The following is a 24,382-nucleotide window of genomic DNA, read 5'->3' on the forward strand; positions in this document are numbered from 1 at the left end:
CATAATAAAACCAGGGGTCGCTTGAAGAAAATACGTCAGCCTAAAACACAATACGTTTTGTTTTGTTTTTTTGTGATTTTAAAAAAAATCATGTATATGTCATACTGTATTTGATGGTGGACAAAACCATAGAATAGACAGAATTTAAACAGCTTTAACTTAGTTTAATCATTTCCTGTACATCTGTCCGCCAGTTTTTCTGAGAGTCTCAACCCCAATTAGAGTCATGTAACCTACAGTTTTCAGTTTTCATTCTTGTGGAGCACAAATTTTAACCAAATTTCTAGAAAATTGGTAGAAGAAAATTTAAATCAATGTGTGTTTCCACCCACTACTGTTCTGTGATTAATTAGTCCAGTCTCTTTAATGAGCGTATTGCCCACACTGAGTCTGCATGAAAGTGGAAGTTTTCAGTCTCTAAACACGAGTCCGAGGTTGGGTATGATGTAGCCATTAATGTACTGCAAATATTTAACGTATATACAATGATATATCAAGATTTACAAGAGAGTTTGAACCACAGTGATGTATAATCATAAATATGCTCTCTATCGTTCACCTTCAGGATTTGGCCTCACTTCCTGCTATCACCTCCTGCTACAGGAGTACCACTATGTCAACGTGAAAATGAGCTGGGCCGACGCTCAGCATTACTGCAGAGAAAAATACACCGACCTGGCGACTATTGTAAGCACCGATGACATCAGGAGGTTAGACAGACCTAACACAGACAGCTCAATAGCATGGATTGGCCTGAGTGATCACCCTAAATCCTGGAAGGGAGTTATGGGCAATGATGCCAACTCCTGGAGATGGTCAGTGACTGGTAATACAAGCACAACTGGTTACCATAACTTGGGTAGTACCCTGATAAATAATGCAGATGGAAACCAGGTCTGTGTGCTGGTGGAAAAGACTGGACAATGGAATGACTTCAGCTGTCTCTCAGAAAGAAGATTTGTTTGTTACACTGGTAAGACAAGATTTGCATGATTTCGAAGTATTATCAACTGCTGCCATCTTGAATAGATAATTAATGAAAATGAAATAATTACTATGTGTATCTATTCATCTCTTCATAAACAGGTTTTTACATTTTCAAAACTACTACCATCATCTAACAGCTAATGCTGTGGTGTGTTAAACGCTTGCTTTCTTTTTTCTATCCTAGCTACAAATCCTGCAGGCCAGAAAAAGTATACTCTAATTGACAACCGCCTGAACTGGGAGGATGCTCGGTCTTACTGCAGAACACACTACACAGACCTGGCTATGATCGAGAATGCTCAGGAACAAGCAGACTTGTTGTCAGCAGTAATGTCAATTGGTATTGTGTGGATTGGCTTGTACCGAGTACCATGGAGATGGTCTGACAAGAGCAGCAGCTCCTTCAGAAACTGGCTAAGTTCAAAGCCAGATAACTATGGAGGTTCACAGAATTGTGCTTCTGAGGATTCAAACCATCTTTGGGATGACGCGAGCTGTGGTGACAAACTTCCATTTTTCTGCCATGGTAAAATAAATGTATAAAAACAATCAACATACACAATTTAGTATGTTTAAACAATGTTAAAATATTTCTCTCCTTGGTTTGTTGTCACATTGGATTGTCTAGTTCTAACAATCAAACTGAACATTGTGCGGATGAAGATTCAGACCGAAGGTGACCTTTCAGATCCAGCTACTAACGCCCAGATCCTACAACAGGTATGTCCAATGTTATTTCTCTTCAGAGGAGAAGAACTGCACCAAACTTAAATATCACAGTTTGTTTACAAGTCTTTAGTTTATTTTACTTTTATCCCTCACAGCTACTCGCAGTGCTAAAGAGCAAGACTTTACAGACTGACATCAACCTAAGATGGAGGATCCAACCCATAAAACAAGAGGAAGACAGTGAGGCCAATGGATAAGATGCCCTTGTTAACTGATGTTTTTCTACAAGCTGTATAAGCAGAATACAAAATGTATCTCGATGTCTCTTCTAATCAAATCCAATAGATCAGCTGCTCTTTAATCAAAAAAGCTGTAAAACAAAACATGTTACTTTCTCTCACTGTGACTTTATCTGATTACAAGTTATATATTCAGAACACCTCATTGTGTAGTATTGCTTATTCTTTCGTTTCAAAGTTATCATGTCAAGTAGCAATCATGTCTGTTTATTTCAGGTAATTTTTTGTGTTCTAAATATGTAATTTTGTCTTAGACAGGTATGACAAAAGAATATACTTAAATTTTAATCCATTGCTGTCTGTTAGTGTCTACTTAATAAAGTCAATGTGCTGCATACAGTTGATTAATCATCTCCTCTTATTTTATGTAATACATGTATTTACCTTTCTCCATTTATTATTCTTCAGGCTTCTAGAATGTGTTATCTTCTCTTTACTGTGAAGCTATAAACCCCACAGGAACAGCACAAAAGATCTCTGTAAATGTAATTTGAAGGCTGGATTACTTTTCTGTTCCTGTAATGATGGCCAGCAGACAAACATTGCCTTGAGCCTACTCTGAAATGGAATAGGAATCATTGATACTCTGATTGATGACATCAAAGTCCTCACTGTTCAACTATAACAAACTGATTTGTGGACAAAGTATCTAAAGGGACCTGTATATTTCTGCTTTCCCTACTGATTGAAAGCATGCTTTTACATTTTTATACATTGACTTAAAATTCTAGACAAAGGCAAAGGTCTCATTTAACTGACAGTTATGAATAAATGTCCCATTACTCAGATTTGAGGGCAGCCTTTGAATCTAACAGGACCAATTGGCATGGGAACAATATTTAGAGAAAATTGCATTTAACAAGGTGATTGTTTACTTCCAATAATGGGTGTGACATCCAAAAAATGTCTTGAATTGGGTTTTTCCATTTTCTTTACATTGGTAAACTCAGCATTTATCAAGTTAAACATATTTTTTAGATTGAAAGCAATGTGTATGTTTTCTGCCTGATTTTACTAGGTGTGGCTTTTATGTTTCGGTCTACAGAATGTGTATATATAACTTAACTGCAAGTTGAAATCTACTAATTTATTTTGTTAAACTTGTTTTAGATTTAATATTATTCAAATCAAATCAAATCAAATCAATTCTATTTATGTAGCCCAAAATCACAATCACATTGCCTCAGTGGGCTTTACAATCTGTACAGTGAACAACATCCTCTGTCCTTAGACCCTCGATTCGAGTGAGGAAAAACTTCACATGTTGATGGAAAAAAAACCAATTCATGCAATTTAAAGACAAATCAGTTTGACTGTGCCATTGTAGCATGCCTCTGATAAACCTAAGTTGGAGCAGTCATTTGTATAAACGCCACATAATTCCCACAAGGTCATGGTTACAGTTTGGTTGCAGGCCAGAGAATATAGCTGTCATGTCCCAAATAACTTATTAGCCCCAGATGTTCCAAATAAAAAAATCATGGCAACATCTTTCTGCAAGAATGGTGTTGTTTTTCAGCTGTTTAATGGGCCAGGCGCGATCCTTTAGAAACTCAACTTCAAAGAGGAGTTTGACTTGCGGTGAGCCCTTTTAAACCTGTCCGGTCCCTGTCATCCCTTTCCTGCTTGTGTGACAGTAAAAATAAAGAGATATATTGCGCTAATAAATAACTCCTCAATGGTGCCAGGCTCTGAGTAAAAGTTTACAACTGGTTGTAAAAAAGCAAAAGGAAGTCTGAGAATCTGTTAGTTGTTGGCCATTCTGCTTCTAGTAAAGCATTTGGTGCAATGCCAGATTTGGACAAAATGCTGGGGAAATGCACAAAATGTAGATATGATGATAAGATTTTAAGACATGGTTCCTGTGATCATATCATACGTACTTTAAATTAATTTGAAATTGGAACAAAATTGTACAGTCATGCCATTTTATGAAGAGACATGAGACACGAGTTTCTGACAGTCAGAATAAATATATATAGATGCATTAATGACGTTGTAGCAACACCAGTGGCAGTCAGTCTGGTACACTCACTGGTCCAGAGTAAAACAACTTGAAAAGGACTTGCTATGAAGTGACTTTGTGGATCCTCTGACTGTTCATCTAGTGCTATCACTATGTCAGAATGTGCTTTTCTCCAACATAACATGTCAGGTCTATCATCACAGAATAAAACTATTACAGGGACTCTGGTCAACCTCAACGGTACTGTACGGTTAATGTCAATGCTAAAAACATGTTGAATGTTGGCAATGTTCAATGTACTTATTTCAAGATCTAACATGCTAACATTAACAAGCTTTTACATAAATATTACGCCTGAATGTAAGTATAATAACATTTAATAGTACTTACTGTAACGCTAATGTTAGGATTCAGCTCAAAGCAAAGATAGGTCAGTTTACAGCTAAAGATGATGAATATTGGATGATCGCATGGGAGACAATTCCAGAAGCTTCCTGTAGAAAAGCAGCCGTGTGCTGCACTTTATCAGAGGTGAGAAACTGATACATTTGACTTTAATTTATTTATTTGTATTTAATGTGTATTATACTATTTCCTGTACATTGAGACAAAGTTAACAAGAGCCAAATTCTTTCTTTGTAAACAGCCGATAAAGCTGATTCTGATTCTGATTTGACAGTTTTGGATGGCACAATCAATTTTAGCATGTTGGCACTAGTGTTATTTCAGATCACAGCTGTGCCTCAGTACAGCCTTGCAGACTTGGTAGCATGGCTGCAGACTCCTAGTCTTGTTTAATCCGAAAGACTGAGTATATCCCAACCCCCTGCCAAAAAAGATTATAGTAAATGGGACATAGGGAAGAAGAGGACGATTTGGAGCCGGGGGAGGATGGATGAAGGAGGAGAAAAGGAGGACAGGGGAAGACTGAACTGGGAGGGAGGTCCAGCAGCAGCAGCAGGCTGCAGGAATGTTTCACATGCCTGTCCTCTGGATGACCTGGCCTCCCTGGAGTGTGGGAGATACTGGGAGTAATTAGCCTCTTTTAACATTGGATCTGTGCTGCCTCTACGCCTCAATGGGGTTAGCAGTGGCATTGAAGGAGATCAAGTGTATTTATATTTTCAAACAAAACAGCTTCAGCATTCTTGTTTGGCACCAACCGCCCAAACCACATTTTTACATGGAGCATTAAAATAATTTTCTATTTAACTGTTTTGTGTTTTACGGTTTTAAGGCAGAAAAGTGGTTTTCAATCATTTCCAGTTGAAGAATGCTGTAAATTAGGTCCTTTATTTTGAAGTGGAACAGATTTCCTTCCCCCACACACTAACCCATCTCGCAGCTGACCTACTTTATCTTCCGGAAGATTTAATTATGGATCCTCCCAACTGCAAATATTTCTAACTTAAAGTCAAGGATCCAGAATCGAAGTGGACGTGAATGAAGAGAAACGGTGTCTAAAAAGTATTGATTTTGTAAAAGGCCATATGGTTTCAATCAAGAAATGCCAATACTGGAACATCAGTGTATCTGCTTTGCTTAGAATGCCCTTTATCTAAAACAGACAAGTGTCCCTTTATGGCATACCATAAATCCAGAGCTAAAAACCTAGATATTTCATTAAAAAGCTATTATCTCCAAGCTTAAAGTAAGGTGCATAATGCTCTTTTGCTGCATAAAAGAAAAGATGTTGCAGCTACACTGCGTTCCCTCAGCAGACAGTGACAATATTTTAGTATAACATGAGGTGAAACACGACAATTAGGAAATTAATAAAATGCTGAAAAAAACAAACAGATGCTTAGTTTGATTTCACTATGATAAAAATAACCAAATATTTGTAATTTTGTAGGGATTTTCTTAACCTGTGCTGTTGCATCTTTTATCCTGATCTGAACCAGCTGATTAATACTTTAACAATTACTCCTTTTTTTTATATATTCATGCTTGTTTACAATTTTACTTCAAAGGAATAGTTATATATTTTGGGAAATACAGTTACTAACCCTGCATTCACGTGCTCCTTGGACGGTCCTATTTCCAGTATTGGGAAGTCTTTCTTTCAACTGCAAAGAATAAGAGCATTCAGAGGATATGTTGTTAGCTGTTTGAACTTCAATGCTTTACATTACAAAGTAATTTTGTCCCAGACTTCTCGTTGCAAAAGTCTATTCCCTACAACAAGTGCAACCAAAGTATTGCTTGATTTCAGTGCTAATGCCCATAAACAACTTTTCTAACTAATCTAGATCACGTTACATTGACTGCAACTAAAGATTACATGTGTTAGCTTTATTGGCTATCTTTATAACTTTTTGAACTTTGGACAGAGCCATGCTAGTTGTTTCCCCCTGCTTCCAGTCTTTATGCTAAGCTATGATAACTGTCTCCTAGCTCTCTACTGTAGCTCCAAAACTAAAGGAAAGATAAGACAATTTTACACATCAATAGATGGGTTTCCATTGACCTGTTTTTAATCTACATTTTCTATTTTTGCATAAATACCTCAGTGCTTTGGGGTATATATAACAAAATATATTTTTGCTTGGGGCAGGTGGAAAGGTTGATGTGGCTTAAAAGTGCAATGGAAATGTTCTATTTGTTTGGGGGGTTTTTTGGTTAGTTTTTATCACAATTTGAGGTTTGATTGACACCCCTATCCTTTATTTCATTTTCACTGTCTATACTGATATACTGGAGAATTAGCACAACCCACTGGTTATCTGGATGAGCCAACCCCTAATATTTGCATGACAAAAACACTTAATGGATGTAAAAGTGCCTTAATTCACATTTTTCTTGGCAACTTCTACTGAAAAGTTGGTTAAACTATATTTAAATGGAAACCTGGCTAATGTCTGTTAAGTTAGCTAACAATTCTTGGTGATGACTAACTAACGTTAGTGGTTAGGAACGGTTAATTTGCAACGTCCGGTCACGTAACTTCATTGAAGACTGGGGAAACATGTGTGAAAATGGAAATAAGTATGTTGTTGTGGATAAAAAAGCTTACCAGACAATCTTTAACCAAATCATTTCTATGCAGGATAGCACTTCCAGGCAACATTAGCCGCTAGTAGCAGAACAAACCGACAGAATCTCCAACCGTTAAATGTTCGATGCCGCGTTGCACTGTGGGTAACGTAGGCGCCAGGATTGACAGGGGAGAAGAAGATAAAATGTGATATCTCTGTCTCTGCTGTACCAATTTCGACACTTTTTAAAGGTAAACTTAATCGAGACACGCCACCTTCCCTTGTATTGACACTTTCAGTCGAGTGCGCGACTTCAGTGCTCGTTTCCACCGCTGCTCGTGATGTCAGACGGCGGCTGGGTCATGTGAAGGTCAGTAGCGGAGGAGGAGGTTCACGGAGAGTTCACTCGCATACATTAGGTAACACCATCGCTCGCTCTGACATAACTAGTATGAAGCAGGTTGAGTTGAGACATTCGTCAATAAAGACGAGATAAGGAGAGGGAAGAAGAAGAAGGAGAAGGAAGAAGTCCCGGGACAAACTTTGTTATGCTAAACTGCCTCGGGATCTGGATGTGTTTACCCGCCGCTGTCTCCCCGCTGGAGGACCACAGTCCGCCGCTGACATGCAGTTTCTGAGCGGCTATCGGAAATCTAGTTCGTGATCCTGAGCGCACACGATGCTTTGACCACACCACAGACATGTTTTACTCTTAAAAACTCCGTTCACGTTAAGTATAAACCTGCAAATAGAGGAAGAACCCGCAGTGCTTGCGAAGGGCTCCAGACAGACTTCGCCACCATGTTCGACTATCTCGAATTTCAAGCTTTCGGTCCAGAAGAATTCGTGGACTTCTACACCACATCCAGCCCTGCCTGCGTGCTCCAGGACCAGGACCAGGACCAGGATCTGTCAGCCTTCTTCCCCGAGCTGATGGAGGCGGTGGACTGGCAGCAGCACCGGTGCTCACAATGTAGGTGGAATAAAAAATAATGAGTCAGTGATGTTTTGGTGAATCTGTGGCACCATCAGGAAAAACACCAGATTACTATCTGAACAGAAAGCATCTTAAATCAGGATAGTTTTAGTGAAGTGGCCCAGAAACAACAAATTACTACAGGAAACCCTCCGTCCTTCCCATACAGAATGATATTAGGGAGGTTTACTCACCAATATGTTATGTTTTCAAGTGATAAGTCTAACTGTAGGTCAGGCCTGCACAATTAATCGAAATATAATCAAAACACAATATGACTAAAATGCAATATCCAAATCACGGAAGCTGCAATTTTATTTACATAAAGGTCAAATGTCTAGCTTTATAATGGAGTTCTATAGTGCTGCAGATGTCCTGGTATACAATTATTGTTACTGTATTGTGATACATACCTCAGCAAATACCACATCATCTTGATTGTGTAAATTAAAATTGTGATGCAGAAATAATCATTCCCACTGATCGAGGATCATTTTGTAACCATATGCATCTGTCAAAATAATCACAATATGATTTTTGCATCATATATAAAAGGTCTTGTGTTGTGCTACATCATAAGAATAATCCTGACGTCGCGATAACATTTTAAAACATTAGATTACACTGATGGGTAGATGGATATGGACAACGTATACACATAGAAACATGTGACAAATCCACCGTATTGTTGTTATCTTTTCCTGGTGTGACTTTTCTACGGCTTGGTTTTATCAATGAGTCAAACAATCAATTGATTTGTGTAGAACATTTTGTACAGGGTGCTGGGACACCCTGTACAAAATGAGACGGGACAACTGTGAAAAGTAAAACAATTTGACACTAATGCACAGAAGAAATGAATATGATGAGAATTAATTGATAAAACGATAAAATAGATCAAAAAATAACTGAAAAATAAATACAAGAAGCCAACCAATTATAATAGATACAGGAAATAAAGACCATTTAGAGCATGAATGCAACAAAATAAGTGACCATATGACCATAAATCAATCGACTAAGTAGTTAGGTATTAGGTTAATTTTTAAAGAGGACTGATAGGCCAACAGGGAAGTATGAAAATCTAAGGACTTTTGTACTATCTCGCTGTCCTCATCCCAGATATGTTGATTTGACATTGATATAAATGACACTGGTATCATTTTTACCAAGAATTTGAGATTTAATCATGTCTTATTCATGTCTGGAGGACTTTACTTTGTCATTAAATAGTTTAAAATAACGTGTAATGTAGTTGTAAACAGATTTAGAAGTAAAGCCATAATTGGAGGCTGTGTAATACATAACTAATGACGGTTGGGACCATTAAATATGTCCTCTTCTCAAATGCATTCATTAATGAATACTCAAACATGTGTTATGGCCATGCATTAAATGTTTAACATGCTGCTTATGAATACCAAATGGGTTGGAAGGGTTTAAAGCAAAGTGTTACTCGTTCTACTTTTAGTGCGGCCTTGATCTGTAAACTGCGATGCTTTTAATGAAGAGTTTCCTATTGGATTCCTATTATTTAACAGAAATTGGGAGCAGATGAAAACAGGGTACTGCATGCGAGCACAGAGCCGTTCATGACAGTGTGGTGGTCTGTGTTTGGGACGGGCGGCAGGGCCGGTCAGGTTGGGGTCGCCGCGGGTTCACCGGACGGTCACTGGCTCAGGAGGTCAGAGGAGAGTCAGACTGTTGCTCCTCAGAAGCTTTTCTGGAGTAAAATATCACAACAATAAATGTAAAAATATTCCATTACAAGTCAGTCACCAAAGTACAGAAGCGACATTGTATTGTATATGACAGTATAAGATTGTTTGATGTATATGTCACAAGCTAAAAATGTCACTTTTAAATAAAATATTAACCTGACTTTGCTGCAGCTCTCAGAGAAATGCAGCGGATTATTTCCCTCTGCAATACAGTGAAGCAAAAGTATCTCAAAACTATACTAGTATTTAAGTAAATGTTCTTTGCTACATTGCACCAAAGACTGATGCTGCTTTTACTTCTCAGATGCCAAAACACAAAACGTTTCAGGGAAGAAAATCTACATAAGTCAACTGAACTCAAAGTCTTTTTAACCAGGAAAAAAATATTCAAACAAGTTTACTTTCAACAAACTTTATTTATACTTCCAAAACTTCGGGAAAATATACAATAATGCCGTGGTGGAGATAAAAGGTCATATATGTGTAAAAAATGACATGAGATAAATTAAGAAATAACCTGGAACTGAAACAATTTGGTGATTTCATTGATTCGTCGGTTGAAAGAAAAAGAATCAAAACAATTTAGAGAATCAGTCAACAGTTTCAGTAATTTTTCAAGCTCAAATGCGAAAAATTTGCCTCTCAAATCGGAGAGTTTGTCGTATATAACAGAGTTTCTCTGGCTTTTGGACAGTCACTCAGACAGAGCAAGCAATTTCACGACGTAACTTTGGGCTCTGGGTCATTTTGTTGCACTTTTCACTACTTTTTGATATTTAACAGAATAAACAAAGCATTGATTCATTCAGAAAAATGAGCGGTATATTAATTGTTGCTCGGGCTGCAGCATAAAAATGCTTCCATTTAATTTTTTATTCGAGGATTGAAAGGTTTTACTGTCATATGCAGAGATAAACAGTGTATCAGTGCAATGACATTCTCAGTTCACTGGGTCCCTACATAGTCTCTAATCTAACCTATTATTTAAAAAAGAAAGGATGGAACATTAAAAACTCACATTCAAATACATACTGAGGTTTGATTTATGGGTGCTGTATATAGCTAAACATGAAATGAGGTAATTCACCAGGAAGATTCCAGTTCAACTTTTTCAGTGTCAGTATGACCAAGAATAACATTTAGCAGTATGTAAAATTTATTATTAAGTTTATACACTAATGGACATTTTTAGTGTGTTACCCAACCACATCATGCAGGTTCCTCCTCTTTGTGATCCACTGAAGTAGCCTCCATAAGTTACTACCTTATCTTTCCTGCTTGTAAATACTAGCACTACAGTGATTCATAGAGTAAGAGATTCATTGTGAACTAGTTCAATGATCGATTTATCACTTTGAATATTTATTTTTATTGTGAAGGATAAAAAAAAAGGTCAAATTTCTCTGATTCCAGCTCCTTAAATGTGAATAATTTTCCAGTTTAATTCCTCCTCTGTGACAGTGAACTAAATATCTTTTGGGTTGTGGACAAAACAAGACATTTTTGTTCGTCATCTTTGGGAAACACTGATCAACATTTTATACGAATTGATTAATCGAGAAAATAATCGTTCGTTGCAGCCCTACAAAATGATTTAAACCCTTAACATTTGTCTTGATTTAAGTACAACTCAATGCATTGTTCCATACATCAAGTAACACCAGCTAAATTGGGGTTGGGGGGGGGGACATCTTTCCCCCGACCAAATCACTTACATGCCCCACCACACACACTTTCTGTCCGTCTCCCTCCCGCTCGCTGCCTCTCATCAGTCAGCTGGGCTTGTGGCATGCTCCTGCATTGTTTTGTGTTGGGGGAGCGCTCGGGCTGATGGGGGGGCGTCCTCGTTTGACCCGCTGGATCCAGGTTCAACCGGAGGCCACGGGTTCAAGGGGATGTAGATGAGCAATTTTTCTCGTTTTGTCCCCTTTTGAAAAAGTTCTTTCTTCGTTTTCTGTCAACGTCGGAGTGGTGGAGGTGATCAGAGAGCCGGCGGGGAGGCCTGAGCGAGCCCCACAGACAGGAGCAATTCTCCTCTCAAAAGTGGGTCTAAAGTGGGAGGGTGGACTGTTGTGATTGATGAAGTGAAATGATTCAACACTGAACAGGGAAAATGGAGGGTAATGCTGTGCTACAATAGGTGCAGCTGTATACATTGGGGCCAGGCTGTGATGTAAATGGAAATAAAAGACTGAATACAGTCTTCTCTGGATGGAGCTGTACTGTCCTGTTTCTGAGACTCTTAGCTTTCACTCCATAGTTTTGGTTTCCTAGTTCCTGAAGGGCACATTCAGATATGCAGCCGCATATCTCCATATATATATATATATATATATGCATTATTGTGGGGAGGAATTTGTTTCTTTGTTCCGCAGAGTCTGATAAAGGCTGATAAGATCGTTGTAGATTTACAGAAAAGTCCTGCCAGAAGAGTAAAGTACGCGCTAATCCTGAAATCCTATAGAAGCTTTAAGAAACTGAGCTGCCCGAGCATTCAGAGGAGTATCTGCCTCTCCGAGGATGCACACAGCTAGATTTCATCTCAATTGAATCAACTTTTAACATCCCTTTACTCAAAACCTTTTACTATAAATATTTGATTTCACAAACGCTGCGACAACATGTGTACTCTTGGCACAAAGCTTGCTTTCTCAGAGTAACACTAAAGCCACGCGTGCAGCTCTTGCAGCTCTAATCCATCATGCCATTTATTGATGCTTTTGACTAGAGCTGCAACAGGTTTTCTCACTTTTGTCAGCAGGATCACACAACACCTAATGAACAGATTACCACCAAACTTGGATGGAGGATGTGTCTCAGCCCAGGATAGCCCCCTGTACATTTTTGGGGCAGATCCTGATAAAGTGACGGAAGCAGGATTTTTTTCTTACTGTTTTTAACATTGTGAGATCAGACGTTTTTAGACATTTTTGTCAGTTTCTCAAGAAATAATGCATAATGGAAAAACAAGGTATATTGAAGGGGCTGGTATCTATGGGTGAGTACATTTTGATGCAGATCCATATTTGAATACGTTTTATTTGACATTGGATTAGACTTGATTGAATTAAAGGGGACTGTCGAACATTTGTAGACGTCAAGACATCACTTTGGGCTATAAAAAATTGTGGTGACATTATACAAATCCTGAAAATTAGATATTAATTGGCAGATTAACGGATTCTGAAAATAATTGTTTGTACAGTTCTACTTTTGACCTCACGTGCTTTGGATTCACAGTTGCTCAGCTGCGAAATGTACTCTGCTTATAATCGGTTATATCTATAATTACTATGGATTATATCTTTTGTTATTGTTGTTTGCCTTTCATTGGTGACTTATTTTTCTTTTTATGATGAGCTCTTTTTATTATGAGCTCTTGTTCCTCCTCAGGTAGGGCAAAAAGTGTCGATAAGGAAAACGGTTCATCCCCCTGGAAGCAAGCATCTGATCATTCATTCATTACAGTGTGGTTTTAGTTTTTCCATATTTCTGTACACGTTGACCTAATGCATTAGAGGAAAAATCCTAGGGTCACCAATCAAATGGGGTTCATCTCCTGATGAAGTCTTAATATTTTCCTTTGTGTTGTTTTAAAACCACAGTGTGTGTTGAAGAGGCAGTCAGACGAGGTTTTACAGTTGACTCTGCTGAATCTCTTGGGTTGCAGCGAGTTTTCTGATTTGTTGTGGTTGTGCTGCGTTGTCATGATAGTCCAACTGGCTCAGCTTTGCTCGCTGGTGTCCTCCTCCAATTTTTTTGCATTAGTTTAGTTTACTGAAATCAAGAATGTTAACCGTACCCTCTGCTGGATGATAAAGCAAATTACTGCAACTGTCTGTAATGATAAAATTTGAAGTTGAACAGCTCATGAGATAGTTTTAATATTTGACTATTTTCCTCCTTTTTGAACAAAAGCTATTTCTCAAACTTTCAAACCTACAGTCCAAAACCCAAAGGTGTTCTATTTCCTATCATACTGTCATGCTGCTGTCATGAAATCACGTGCTTAGTTTAGATGTGTCACTGACAGTTTGTTATGTTCTCCCTTCTCCCTCCTTGTGTGTTTGCAGCAGTTGGAAGCCAGAGCTCCAGCTCCAGCTCCGGCTCAGATGATCTGTTCGCCAGCCCGTCCTCCCCGCCGCCCCCTCCTCGCACTTACAAGCCCTGTTTTGTGTGTCAAGACAAGTCCTCAGGCTACCATTACGGCGTCAGCGCCTGCGAGGGCTGCAAGGTAAAAATGGCTGGCCTGTGGTCTGCTTTACAGCGTGCTCCTCACTCAAAGGATCACTTATGCGCCAAGTAGATTCCACAAAGCGGTATTCTGTCAGTGGTCATTGTATAAATGTGTGTCATGCTGTTTTGTGATGAAACCTTTGAATTGACTCCAAAACCCACAAAAAAAAAACATTGGGTATTAGGTAAATTAGGTAAATAGAGACATTTATTTTGTAACACACTTTTGCGGGATGTTTTGGTACATTTATCAGTTATTGATCTGTGTTTACTTGGAAAACATCGACATCCCTACAGGTCCTGAACTTTGTCCTGACAAACACCATGTGTAAAACAACATGGTGTTCTGTCAATATTACAGCAACAGTAAGATCATCCCAGACAACGTCAACACATTCAGTTTCTTATTTGTGTCATCTGATTTGCATTTTTATGTTTTTAGATGTTTTCACAGTTTCTTTCTGTTACTAAGTTCAAGTCTTATTTTTTAGAAACTAAGTGTATGCTAACAATCCAGCTATTTAAAATCCACATGCCTGATCCAAACAGTAGTCATTGTTGAAACAGATTATTGGAATTTGTTGTTATGACCGATTCCATTGGCAGCTTTACACAAACAGACAGATAATACTTCAGACTACTAGTGTAGGAAAAAGTCAAACCAGTGGATTTTTATGACTTTATAATCTTGTCAAAATGACAATGGTTGGTCAGTTTGTCTACAGGTCATTCAGTTGTTTTGTTTTTTTCAGAAACTAATTAATGTAGTTTAACAACAGTATACTGTAAGTCATTATCTATTTGATGGACTGGCACAACATCATCTTCATCTACAGACAATCATGGTTCCCACAAGATGCATCATATCACTTTGGTGATTATTCCTCTAGCGTAAGCTTTGCCAAACTGGGCCTTGCAGGCTAAAGTTGGTCCTGCCATGCAGTTTGATTTGGCCTACCAGATGTTTCTAGTAAAAAATATATTGAAATAAATTTTTGAAAAGATAGAATACAAGTCACTGTAGTTACTGTTATTTTGTGTGAGGTGAAAATGCTCTTGATTTATATAGAAACCCTAATTATTGATTATAGTTTGAGCAGAGAAGGCAGAGTGACCCTCTGCACAGAAAGTCAGTCAATAAAGGGAACTGTGGATCTTAACTGTAAAAACACAATAGGTGTCTGTTTTGGCCCCAGAGAGGAAAATGTATTCGGCTCCTCTAGTGCCGTCAGCAGGTCAGGTTTCTCACTTTTCTAGTAAAATGTCTCAATTATTTAATATATGTTATATGTTATACAGTTATACAGGATGTTTTATTGTGCGCAAATTATTCATTTATCGATTGTTGTGTTTGCACAGACGAAACAATGATAATATCACTATGAACTCAGAATAAATGAGTGAATATACCTGTCAACATTGTCAAACGATTCCATGTTTATCCTTGAGGCAGGATTATTTTCATACTCCGGTAACATAAATGATTAATATCTTGTCTTTACTCTGTTGTCGCCTCTGCAGGGCTTCTTCCGCCGCAGCGTGCAGAAAAATATGGTGTACACCTGCCACAGAGACAGAAACTGCATCATCAACAAGATCACCAGGAACCGTTGTCAGTACTGTCGGCTCCAGAGGTGCTTCGCTGTGGGAATGTCCAAGGAGTGTAAGTGTCTGATCCACTCTGATTCAGCAGGAGGCCTCGTGAGGACTCATTGCATAAAACATCCCCTTTAACTCCCTCTCATGCTGAAAATATTTTGGGTCGGTTGCAGCGTTTTGTAAGATTCTAAAATTACACATTTCTCCCCACAACATGATTTTTCTCTTCTCTTACACAATGTGAATGAGAATTATTTATGACACGTTCAAGCACAGGGCAGATGGTAGATAGTGAGTCACAGATGTCAGAGGTGACAGAACATTTTGTATCATAAATGGGAATTATCAGCTCTGGTTTATCTTTTGCGTTTTTGCGGAACTAGTTACATGTTACATAAATGATTCATAAAAGCTCAGAGCAAGAAAGGCAGATTTAGACTTTACACACCTGAATAGTAATGATCTTAACACACAGCTTTAATGTGTCCTGATAGTGGAGGTAATATCACAACAGATACTCACCCGGCATTTTTTTGTTATTTTTTGCCACATTTAGTCCTTTGGATTTCTGTCACGGAACCAACACCCTTATGTGAACCAATGAAGAAAATAAATGACATCTAGTGGGAAAAGATTTAGCTAAGCTGTGCTAACTAGCCTCCACTTTTAGAGTGAAGACTCTGGAATCCTCCCAAGTGTTTAATGTCATTAAGTGATAAACAGCTTAGATCCTTACAGTTGCAGAAATAACACTATTCAGGCTTTTGAAATAGGAGGAATGTCTTGTACATGTTTTCTATTTACCTTTTCGTATTTTATGCATTCATATTTTATATTTTGTTACATGCTCAAGGGCAAAGTTGCACAGAGGTTCTAAATAAAAGGTGTGAAAAATAATCAGACATTTTACTTGTTGATAATATAATTCAAAATGAACCTATAATGACACTCAGTACTGCAGAAACCTACAGCACGGCCCAACAGTCCCCTTTAATTCAATCAAGCCTAATCCAATATCCAACTTAATAGCCCTGCGTCACTCTACATTATAAACCACCCATAACCGTTTAAAAATAATTTAATCTTACCGGATCTGGGATCTGAGTCAATTTGACCAGACACATAAACACACCTGATTTTCTTACATCAAGATCCATGTTTTTAACCCTGAGAAATTAACTAAACTGTAGAAAAATGCCCTATTTCACAATGTTAAAGGAAACCTGCATGTGTCCCTTCATCCAGATCCACACCACTAGGTAATGGGGTCTAATCCTCCATCCAAGTTTTGAGGAAGTCTGTTTAGGTCAACTTGTACAGATAGACACAGAAGATAACATTGTCTTCTTGGCAGAACTCTACTCTACTACTCCTTGAAGTAAAATAAATGTGCTTGTGATATAGAACATTATCTGGATATAAAAGGATATGAGATTTTGGTCATACTGTCATTCCCCACGCAGCAGCACACCACGGAAATGAGCCCTGCTAGCTTTCAGATGTCAGTCTAACACTGCCATGTGGAAATACCCACAAAGAGGACTTCTAAACTCCCAAAATATCCTGTTTACTGTGGACAGATTTAAGTATTTCAACAATTGCTAATGAGAAGTGTTGACACTATTCACGGTTACTACATTTCAGAAAAGACGTGCCGCTGTTTAGTTGTTAAAATGTCGTTTTTTAAAGGTTTTGAGACTTTGGTCCCGGCTGTTTAGCAGCATGGCAGCAGAACAGCTTCTGGAAATGAAACTGAAACTATCTGCAAAACATTCCTCTCAGGAGCCCCTTTAAATATTTATTTTTTTGAGTGACTCATTGAGGAGTTTTCAGCAGCGCTCTAGCGCCTCGGCTTTACAACAGAAACAAAGTCAAACTGTGTGTGTTACCCAGAAGTGCAGTGACCTAGATAAGAGTGTGTGTGTGTGTTATGTGCAGGGAGCCGAGGGCAGCGATAGGGCGGCAGTGAAGGATCCACCCATCCACATGTTCTTATTGTTGCTCCTTCACTCTCAGACACACATATTACATAAATACCTCACATGTAGCAGACGGATGCTATGTAACTGCGCGTTCTACCACTCCGGCTAGTGAGTAATATTATCCCACTGCGATTGTTTACACAGTGACAACTAGATGTAGGGCATCGAAGGAGGAGGAGGAGGAGGAGGAGGAGGAGGAAGGCAGAGACGGAGGTGTTGCGTAATCCTGGGCTCCTCTGACATGTGCGTAGCTGCCGGAGCCCAGTCAGTAGGCCGCTCTGAAACATGTTGACACCATTATTGAAGCGATTATGAAAGGCTAACCTGGCTGGGCTGCGTTAGCCGGTTTCACGTGCTCCCCGGAGTAACCAGATAATCCACACAGCTTACTGCCAGCTGTCTTCAATGGAAATTACTTTCTACCACAGAAAGTAGTCCACTGAAAGGCCTGTTGAGTCTCAGGGGTCAATTTTAGATGCGTTAAGTAACACTATTGAATATTCATTCATCTCCACTGGATTGGGATGGAGGCAGTTGTCTGAGTGACTGGTCTCAATTAGTAATCAAACCAAAGCAACTGTTCACAAACTGTCCACACACTTTTGTACTTTTGGTCTGGTGCTGTTTGTCATTGTCACTGAAATTAAAATCTACCAGGCCGCTAGAGCCTTAACTAAACTGTGTCATCCTTGTCCTCAGCTGTGAGAAATGACAGAACTCGGAGGAAGGGGAAGAAGGAAGCGGTGAAGATGACCATCATGGAGACGTATGAACTGACAGCAGAGCTCGGCCTGGTAGTGGAGAAGATCTGCAGGGCTCACAGAGAGACCTTCCCCGCTCTCTGCCAGCTGGGAAAATACACCACAGTGAGTCACAACATGAGACCTGACTGATCAAATAATGCTCCTCGAGAGAGAGAAAATAATCTGTAGAGAGGAGGAGATCAAAGCCGTCCTCTCGGTCCGATGATTCATTTCATTTAGACGTACCTGTTATGGATAATAGCGGAAGGACAGCACACATTTTAGTAGATGCAGTCACCGCGGCTGCTAACAGAAGATAAAACATAACAGGAAGCACACACTGAAGTACAACGTGTTCTTCATGCAAATTTAGCTCACATGCGTCACAAATAGGAACAACTGCGCACGCCTTAATCAGAGTAAACAAAAGACTTCCCTGATGAAACACGCCCAGCTGCTATAAAGTATGTGGCTGTGCCCTTTCCACAAAGACATGAATGTCCGTCAGGTCACATTTAAGTGGTTTGATACGTCAAAATAATGTGAGCGATGTCCTGATATATGACTAAAATCAGGAAATGTTGACAGACAGACTGACTCATGTTGTTCTGTTCTCTGTGGTTTGATTGTTATCAGGAAACGTCTGAATCTTAAGACTTTGGAATCCAACCGGTCAGAATGAAATGCCTCAAATTGGTTATCATAATACTTCTTGTAGAGATCATTTATCTATGTTTTTTTTGTGTTTTTTAAGTTCAAGAATCATCATGTTAAATGATCATACCCCACAGAAAAACTTGTATTGAATTTGTACATTTTGAACCACTGCGCTTAAAATGGATATCGATAAAAAGCAAATTCAAAGATTTTTTGGGGGTACAAGCTTTTACTCAGACCCAAACATTCTCTTTGCTCTTGGTCATGTGTAACAGTTCTGTCTTAATTTCTGAAAATCATCTTGAAATCTGCACTTTATTGCTATTGGAAGTTAACATCAGGGATGCTCCTCTTGTCGCCAAAGCTCCATTATTCTTGTGTTGTAATTCAGCGTCAGTACTTGATTCGAAATGACTGCACTTATTATGCAGGAGTCGATGGAGACAAACCACAGCTAAACAGCTAAACTCACATTCACATTCTTCAGATCTTCAGGGACACGACGCCAAATGAATGAGTGAGGATGTTATTGTTGGTCAGCTTTATAAGGCGACAATATTTCAGTGTTGTGTTCACAGCTTGTTGCACTGCCCCCAAATGGATATGACAAATCCAAGAATGCAGCTGAAAGTCCTCTGTGTCAGAGTTGATGTGTGGATGGATTTAACCACCTTTAATGTAGCGGTAGCTGTCCTGTATGTTACCTGTGACAACTCTTTAAAAAACAAACAGATGACAGATATTCTGCATCTTTTCTCCTCCACCCAGAACTCCAGCTCAGACCACAGGATCCAGCTGGACCTCGGACTGTGGGACAAGTTCAGCGAGCTCGCCACCAAGTGCATCATCAAGGTGGTGGAGTTCGCCAAGCGAGTGCCTGGTTTCACCGGCCTGACCATCGCTGACCAGATCACTCTGCTCAAAACTGCCTGCCTCGACATCCTGGTACGTCTGCGTGTTTCCAAAAATAACTTTCCACTTCATGAAACATTGAGAGAAAAAAGTTTGTGAGTTGTAAATAGTTTTGTTTTACCTGCAGCCAACACAAGATTTTTTAATGTGAATAACCTGAATTACGTGTACACACACACACACACACACACACTGCTCCTTCACACCTTCTGTGGATCTTGATTCATGCTGGCAGCTCACACTCCTGCCAACGACACACTGACATGCTGGCTGGCAGATAGACAGCCACCCTCAGGCAGAGTGTGTCACATGTTTTATTCTCCTTCATCCTCCCTCCGTCTCCACTGTCATTCACAGCCAAGTGTGTCTGTCATCGTCACCATCAGGGCCTGATCCTTCACTCTGACGTTCTCTGATAGCACTGGAGGAGAGTCACATAACATCAAAAGCTCTGCTGTGTTACATTTCTACACATTTCTCCCTGATGAGGCGTTCAGGGACTTGTGTTTGCCAAGCCCTCCTCATTTGCCGCATGTTTGTCACTCTGGCAACACTGTAAACCCAGAATATGTGACACTGTAAGAAAAACAGTCCAGTGGGCCATGCACGCTTTCTTGATGTGTATTTGTGCCTTACACATTACAACATTAATCTGATAACAGACGATGAGTAAAACACATATAAGGAGGTGAATTGAATAATGAATATCAGTGTCACTATCATAATATGTGCCATCATGACCTGATACTTGTTCTACTTCACATTTATTGAAACCTGTGTTCCGTCTGTCCTCCTCTTCCTCACTCTGTTACAGATCCTGAGGATTTGCACTCGCTACACTCCAGACCAAGACACTATGACCTTTTCCGACGGGCTGACACTGACCCGCACTCAGATCCACAACGCTGGATTTGGACCCCTGACAGATCAGGTTTTCACATTTGCTGGCCAGCTGCTGCCGCTGCAGATGGATGACACAGAGAGCGGCCTCCTCAGCGCCATCTGTCTCGTCTCTGGAGGTGAAAACACAACCTGAGAACAGGTGTTACGTAAACCAGCAAGTGAACGTCGATGTTATTTTCGTACTTTGGAAGTAAATGGATGAATCAAATGTTCGCTTTTGAAAGAAAAAAGTTCATGTCTGAATGGTTGTAATGAGATGTTTGTCTTTTGTTTTCTGAACAGACCGTCAGGACCTGGAGGAGCCGTCGAAGGTGGAGGTGCTGCAGGAGCCTCTGCTGGAGGCTCTGAAGATTTACTCCCGCAAGCGGCGGCCCAGCATGCCCCTCATGTTCCCCAAGGCCCTCATGAAGATCACTGACCTGCGCAGCATCAGCGCCAAAGGTCAGAAAACACTGTCTTCTCTATAAAGTTCCTTATTTGTCACATATTGTTTTGATAATAGTCCTTAAAGAATCGTTTGATAAGTGAAGGAAACTTGAATTAATCCTGTTTGTGCAGGAAGGAAATGGAAGACACGTAACATGATTTTCAATTTTCCATGTCCACAGGAGCTGAGAGGGTGGTGACCCTGAAGATGGAGATCCCGGGCTGCATGCCCCCTCTGATCGAGGAGATGCTGGAGGATCTGCAGAACCTGGAGAAGAACCAGAAGAAACACTCGGAGGAGAGTACAGAGAAGCAAAACACAGGCACACACACCCCCACACACACACCGCCTCCTCACAGCACATGAACTCCTCGGACTTCTTACTCCGAAGACGATCGAAGAACAATGGCTCCCATCTTCCCTCGCAGAGGAAACACTAACGCTGTATACTACAGGTGCAGTCCAGAGGGGTTCTAGTGTCTTACCTCAGTTTGTGGTTGGAGAACTGTCAGTACAGACTCGCTGGTGAAAGAGCTCATTTCTGCTTCGAAGGGGAAAAAAGAGAATGATGCAGTAATGTTTTAATCCTGGCAGCCGCCTCATAACCACAACCTTTCCGTGTCAGGTCTCTACTGTATTTATATTTGCATGAGATATCACATGGATTCATTTTTACCTCATGAAATAACAGTGCTTTTAGCATTAGCGTAGCAAAGATAGAAAACATATAGACTTAATCTTCTGGATTTTTTAAAATTCTTTCATGTGCTATGTGAATTATTTTCACATCTCAAAATATGTTTAGACAAGTTATTGATTTTCACGTGTAAAAAGGAAAGCTGCGGACTAACTGAACACATTTGGAAAAATAAGCAGATGTATCTGTACAAAAGGGAAATATAAATGTTTTTACTCATAAAGATGAATGTTCTTAACTGACATTAACAAGTTCACAAACATGAATAGCAGAGATTGTACAGGAAAATGGTGAAGTACAGAAAACAAGTCAAGTACATAATTATGGTCTTATATGTATAGTGTCACATACTGTATATCGATGTAGTTTGAATGAGTAATTTGACATGGTTAATGGTTGATTTAAAGCTGGAGCCAGCAGCTGAGTGTTTGTTTTGACACTCAGTTGTTCACACAGGTGTAGAATCAAGAGGTGTTGAGTTAAAGTATGAGTAAATCATTGACACCAAATCTTTAAGGGTCCCATATTTTCATTTTTGGGTTCATATTTTTATTTTGGGTGTCTACTAGAACGTGCTTTAATGATGAAAAAAAAAAACTAGTCTTTTCTCATACTGTGCTGCAGCACCTCTATTCACCCCCTGTCTGAATGCTCCATTTTAGTGTCTGTCTCTTTAAGACCCGGTCTGCTCTGACTGGTCAGTTCTCACAGGCCTGAGCTGGCACTCCCTGACATTTTTGTCACACCAGCACTGCTGTTGTGTTTGCAACAAGCGCTTCAGGAACAGCAGCAGGCTGTGAAGCCAATTTTACATAGTGGCCAAACTGTGTAATTACAACATACATTATCACATGATGCACCAGGGCCCAAAAATAACTTCCCGGGTATGAAAATACTCAGATCTTCCGTGTTGTACGGCCCATAGAGCCTGCACACCAGAGCCTGCTAACTTTCGGATAAAATTATTTGATAATGTGGCTCAGCTAGACTTTCCAAATTACATTGGACTGAATGGCTAAAGTTATGACAGTGAAATAAGTCATTTCTCAGTGGTTGTGATGCTCAAAAATGAGTTATACACCGTTTTACAGTGACTTCTTTCACAATGTAAGCTTATGGGGAAAAGTCTTATTGGGCTGCAGTGCATCACATGACGATGTAGCTACACAGTTTGGCCACTACGTAACGTTCTTCCTGGGGGCTTGTTTTATTCTCATTGACTTTAGCAGAGCTCTAAATCCAAAGGTAACAGCTTGGTCAGAAGAAGTCTAGTGTGCAGCTCCTCGGGTCCCAAAATGTAGAGGATCTGGGTAATGTCATAAACAGGAAGTTGAACTATTTTGGCCTAACGACCACTGAGCAGCTTTTATGGGAATGAATATGACTCCGCCTCAAAGACTGTATCCAGATTCCCCTCATTATATCCATTCTAACCCCACGTTAAATCACAGATTGTTGTTTTAACACTTTAATTCTGTACATAATAAACTAACAAGATACATGTTAATTAGTCAGCTGATCTGTGCTATTGTTAGCTTTTGACAGAACCATGCTGGCCAGCTGTCTCCAGTCTTTGTGTAAAGCTAAGCTAACCGGCTGCTTGGTCCAGATTTGTATTGAACTGACAGACGCGAGAGTGGTATCGATCCGCTCCATATCACTGGAGATCTACTCGATTGTTTTGCAGTATCAAATATAAAATGTATATACACTGTATGGAAGCTAATATCGTACGTTATTCTCTCACACATATTATAAAAGTTTTAATCCCAGATGGCATATTTGCAGTGATCGGTGGGTCCGGATATTCAAAAAGTCAAAGTTTGTTTTTATACAGAAAATTGACTTTTTCTTTAATACATTGCTTTGATGAGTTTTGTAAAAAAAAAAAAAAAAAACTCAAAACTTTTATTTTACATGTAACAAAATAAGTCACTTTTTAAAAAACACATCAGTGTTTCATATCGTCTTATTGTACATGAATTTTACTGAAATATAATACACTGAAATAATACTAATAATGAAATAAAAGTAATGTATCTGTAAGGCTTATAGGGAAATGTGTTCTGATGTTTGAGGAAACAAAAAGGCTTCACATACAGCAGCGTTGTGTCTCACTGTTGAAACAGAAGGACGTTGTTACCTGCTGTTAATCTCCTGTAAGTCAACGAGCAGCCGGCGTACTGTAAGAACTCATGTGCCTACTCTAAATGTGCCAACACCTTCCATATCCGTGAATTTTACATATTTTACATAATTAGCAACCTGGAACAGACATTTCATATGTTTTTGTCGGCCTATTAAAAAGTCTTTCCACTGAAGTTGTGCGGTTTTCTTATTTCTGAACTGACAGTTTCATGTTGAAGAGCTGAGGTTGTTTGAGGTCAGCTTATCTTCTCTCAAAAAGCGGGGTCCTACTGCCCCCTGTGGCTCTTGTAAGGAATTGCACTGCAGCACAGATAATAAACAAGGTTAAAAAAACCTGGTGAATAGAGTCCATATTTATAGAATAAGAAGCTAATTATAATAGTGCTGTCTTAAGGGCTGTCACATATTAAAGGATTCACTTTGCCAAAATCAGAAAAACAAAACTGAATATTTATTTTATGTATACGAAACACAAGAAACGA

The 24,382-nt window shown here is 39.4% G+C and overlaps 2 protein-coding genes across 3 annotated transcripts; both read left to right on the top strand.

Moving 5' to 3' along the window:
• Nucleotides 1-796: 796 nt before the first annotated feature.
• On the top strand, nucleotides 797-1,933 carry LOC115567775 (C-type lectin LmsL-like). The gene is made up of 4 exons (XM_030394623.1): nucleotides 797-815; nucleotides 1,172-1,513; nucleotides 1,616-1,707; nucleotides 1,812-1,933. Exons 1-4 carry the CDS (start codon nucleotides 797-799, stop codon nucleotides 1,911-1,913), a joined length of 555 nt encoding a protein of 184 aa, XP_030250483.1. The 3' UTR covers nucleotides 1,914-1,933.
• A 5,128-nt stretch (nucleotides 1,934-7,061) lies between these two features.
• On the top strand, nucleotides 7,062-24,073 carry LOC115567051 (retinoic acid receptor beta-like). 2 transcript variants are annotated; one of them, XM_030393226.1, is made up of 8 exons: nucleotides 7,062-7,872; nucleotides 13,670-13,830; nucleotides 15,354-15,495; nucleotides 18,113-18,279; nucleotides 19,582-19,758; nucleotides 20,540-20,744; nucleotides 20,911-21,069; nucleotides 21,237-24,073. In XM_030393226.1, the coding sequence occupies exons 1-8, from the start codon at nucleotides 7,701-7,703 to the stop codon at nucleotides 21,419-21,421; spliced, it is 1,368 nt and encodes a 455-aa protein (XP_030249086.1). In that variant the 5' UTR covers nucleotides 7,062-7,700; the 3' UTR covers nucleotides 21,422-24,073. The 2 variants fall into 2 exon arrangements, with proteins under 2 accessions (XP_030249086.1, XP_030249087.1); XM_030393227.1 differs by having other exon boundaries at nucleotides 7,101-7,150.
• The last annotated feature ends 309 nt before the right edge of the window (nucleotides 24,074-24,382 follow it).

Source organism: Sparus aurata, chromosome 17 (genome assembly GCF_900880675.1).
Source record: "Sparus aurata chromosome 17, fSpaAur1.1, whole genome shotgun sequence".
NCBI classification, from domain to species: domain Eukaryota; kingdom Metazoa; phylum Chordata; class Actinopteri; order Spariformes; family Sparidae; genus Sparus; species Sparus aurata.

What these genes read in the sequence shown, in the direction of transcription:
- LOC115567775 (XM_030394623.1), top strand. An exon ending in ACTTCCATTTTTCTGCCATG is followed by an intron (nt 1,514 to 1,615) that starts GTAAAATAAATG and finishes TGGATTGTCTAG; the next exon opens with TTCTAACAATCAAACTGAAC. An exon ending in ACGCCCAGATCCTACAACAG is followed by an intron (nt 1,708 to 1,811) that starts GTATGTCCAATG and finishes TATCCCTCACAG; the next exon opens with CTACTCGCAGTGCTAAAGAG.
- LOC115567051 (XM_030393226.1), top strand. Translation starts at nt 7,701, where the DNA reads ATGTTCGACTATCTCGAATTTCAAGCTTTCGGTCCAGAAGAATTCGTG. An exon ending in GCGCCTGCGAGGGCTGCAAG is followed by an intron (nt 13,831 to 15,353) that starts GTAAAAATGGCT and finishes TCGCCTCTGCAG; the next exon opens with GGCTTCTTCCGCCGCAGCGT. An exon ending in TGTGGGAATGTCCAAGGAGT is followed by an intron (nt 15,496 to 18,112) that starts GTAAGTGTCTGA and finishes CCTTGTCCTCAG; the next exon opens with CTGTGAGAAATGACAGAACT.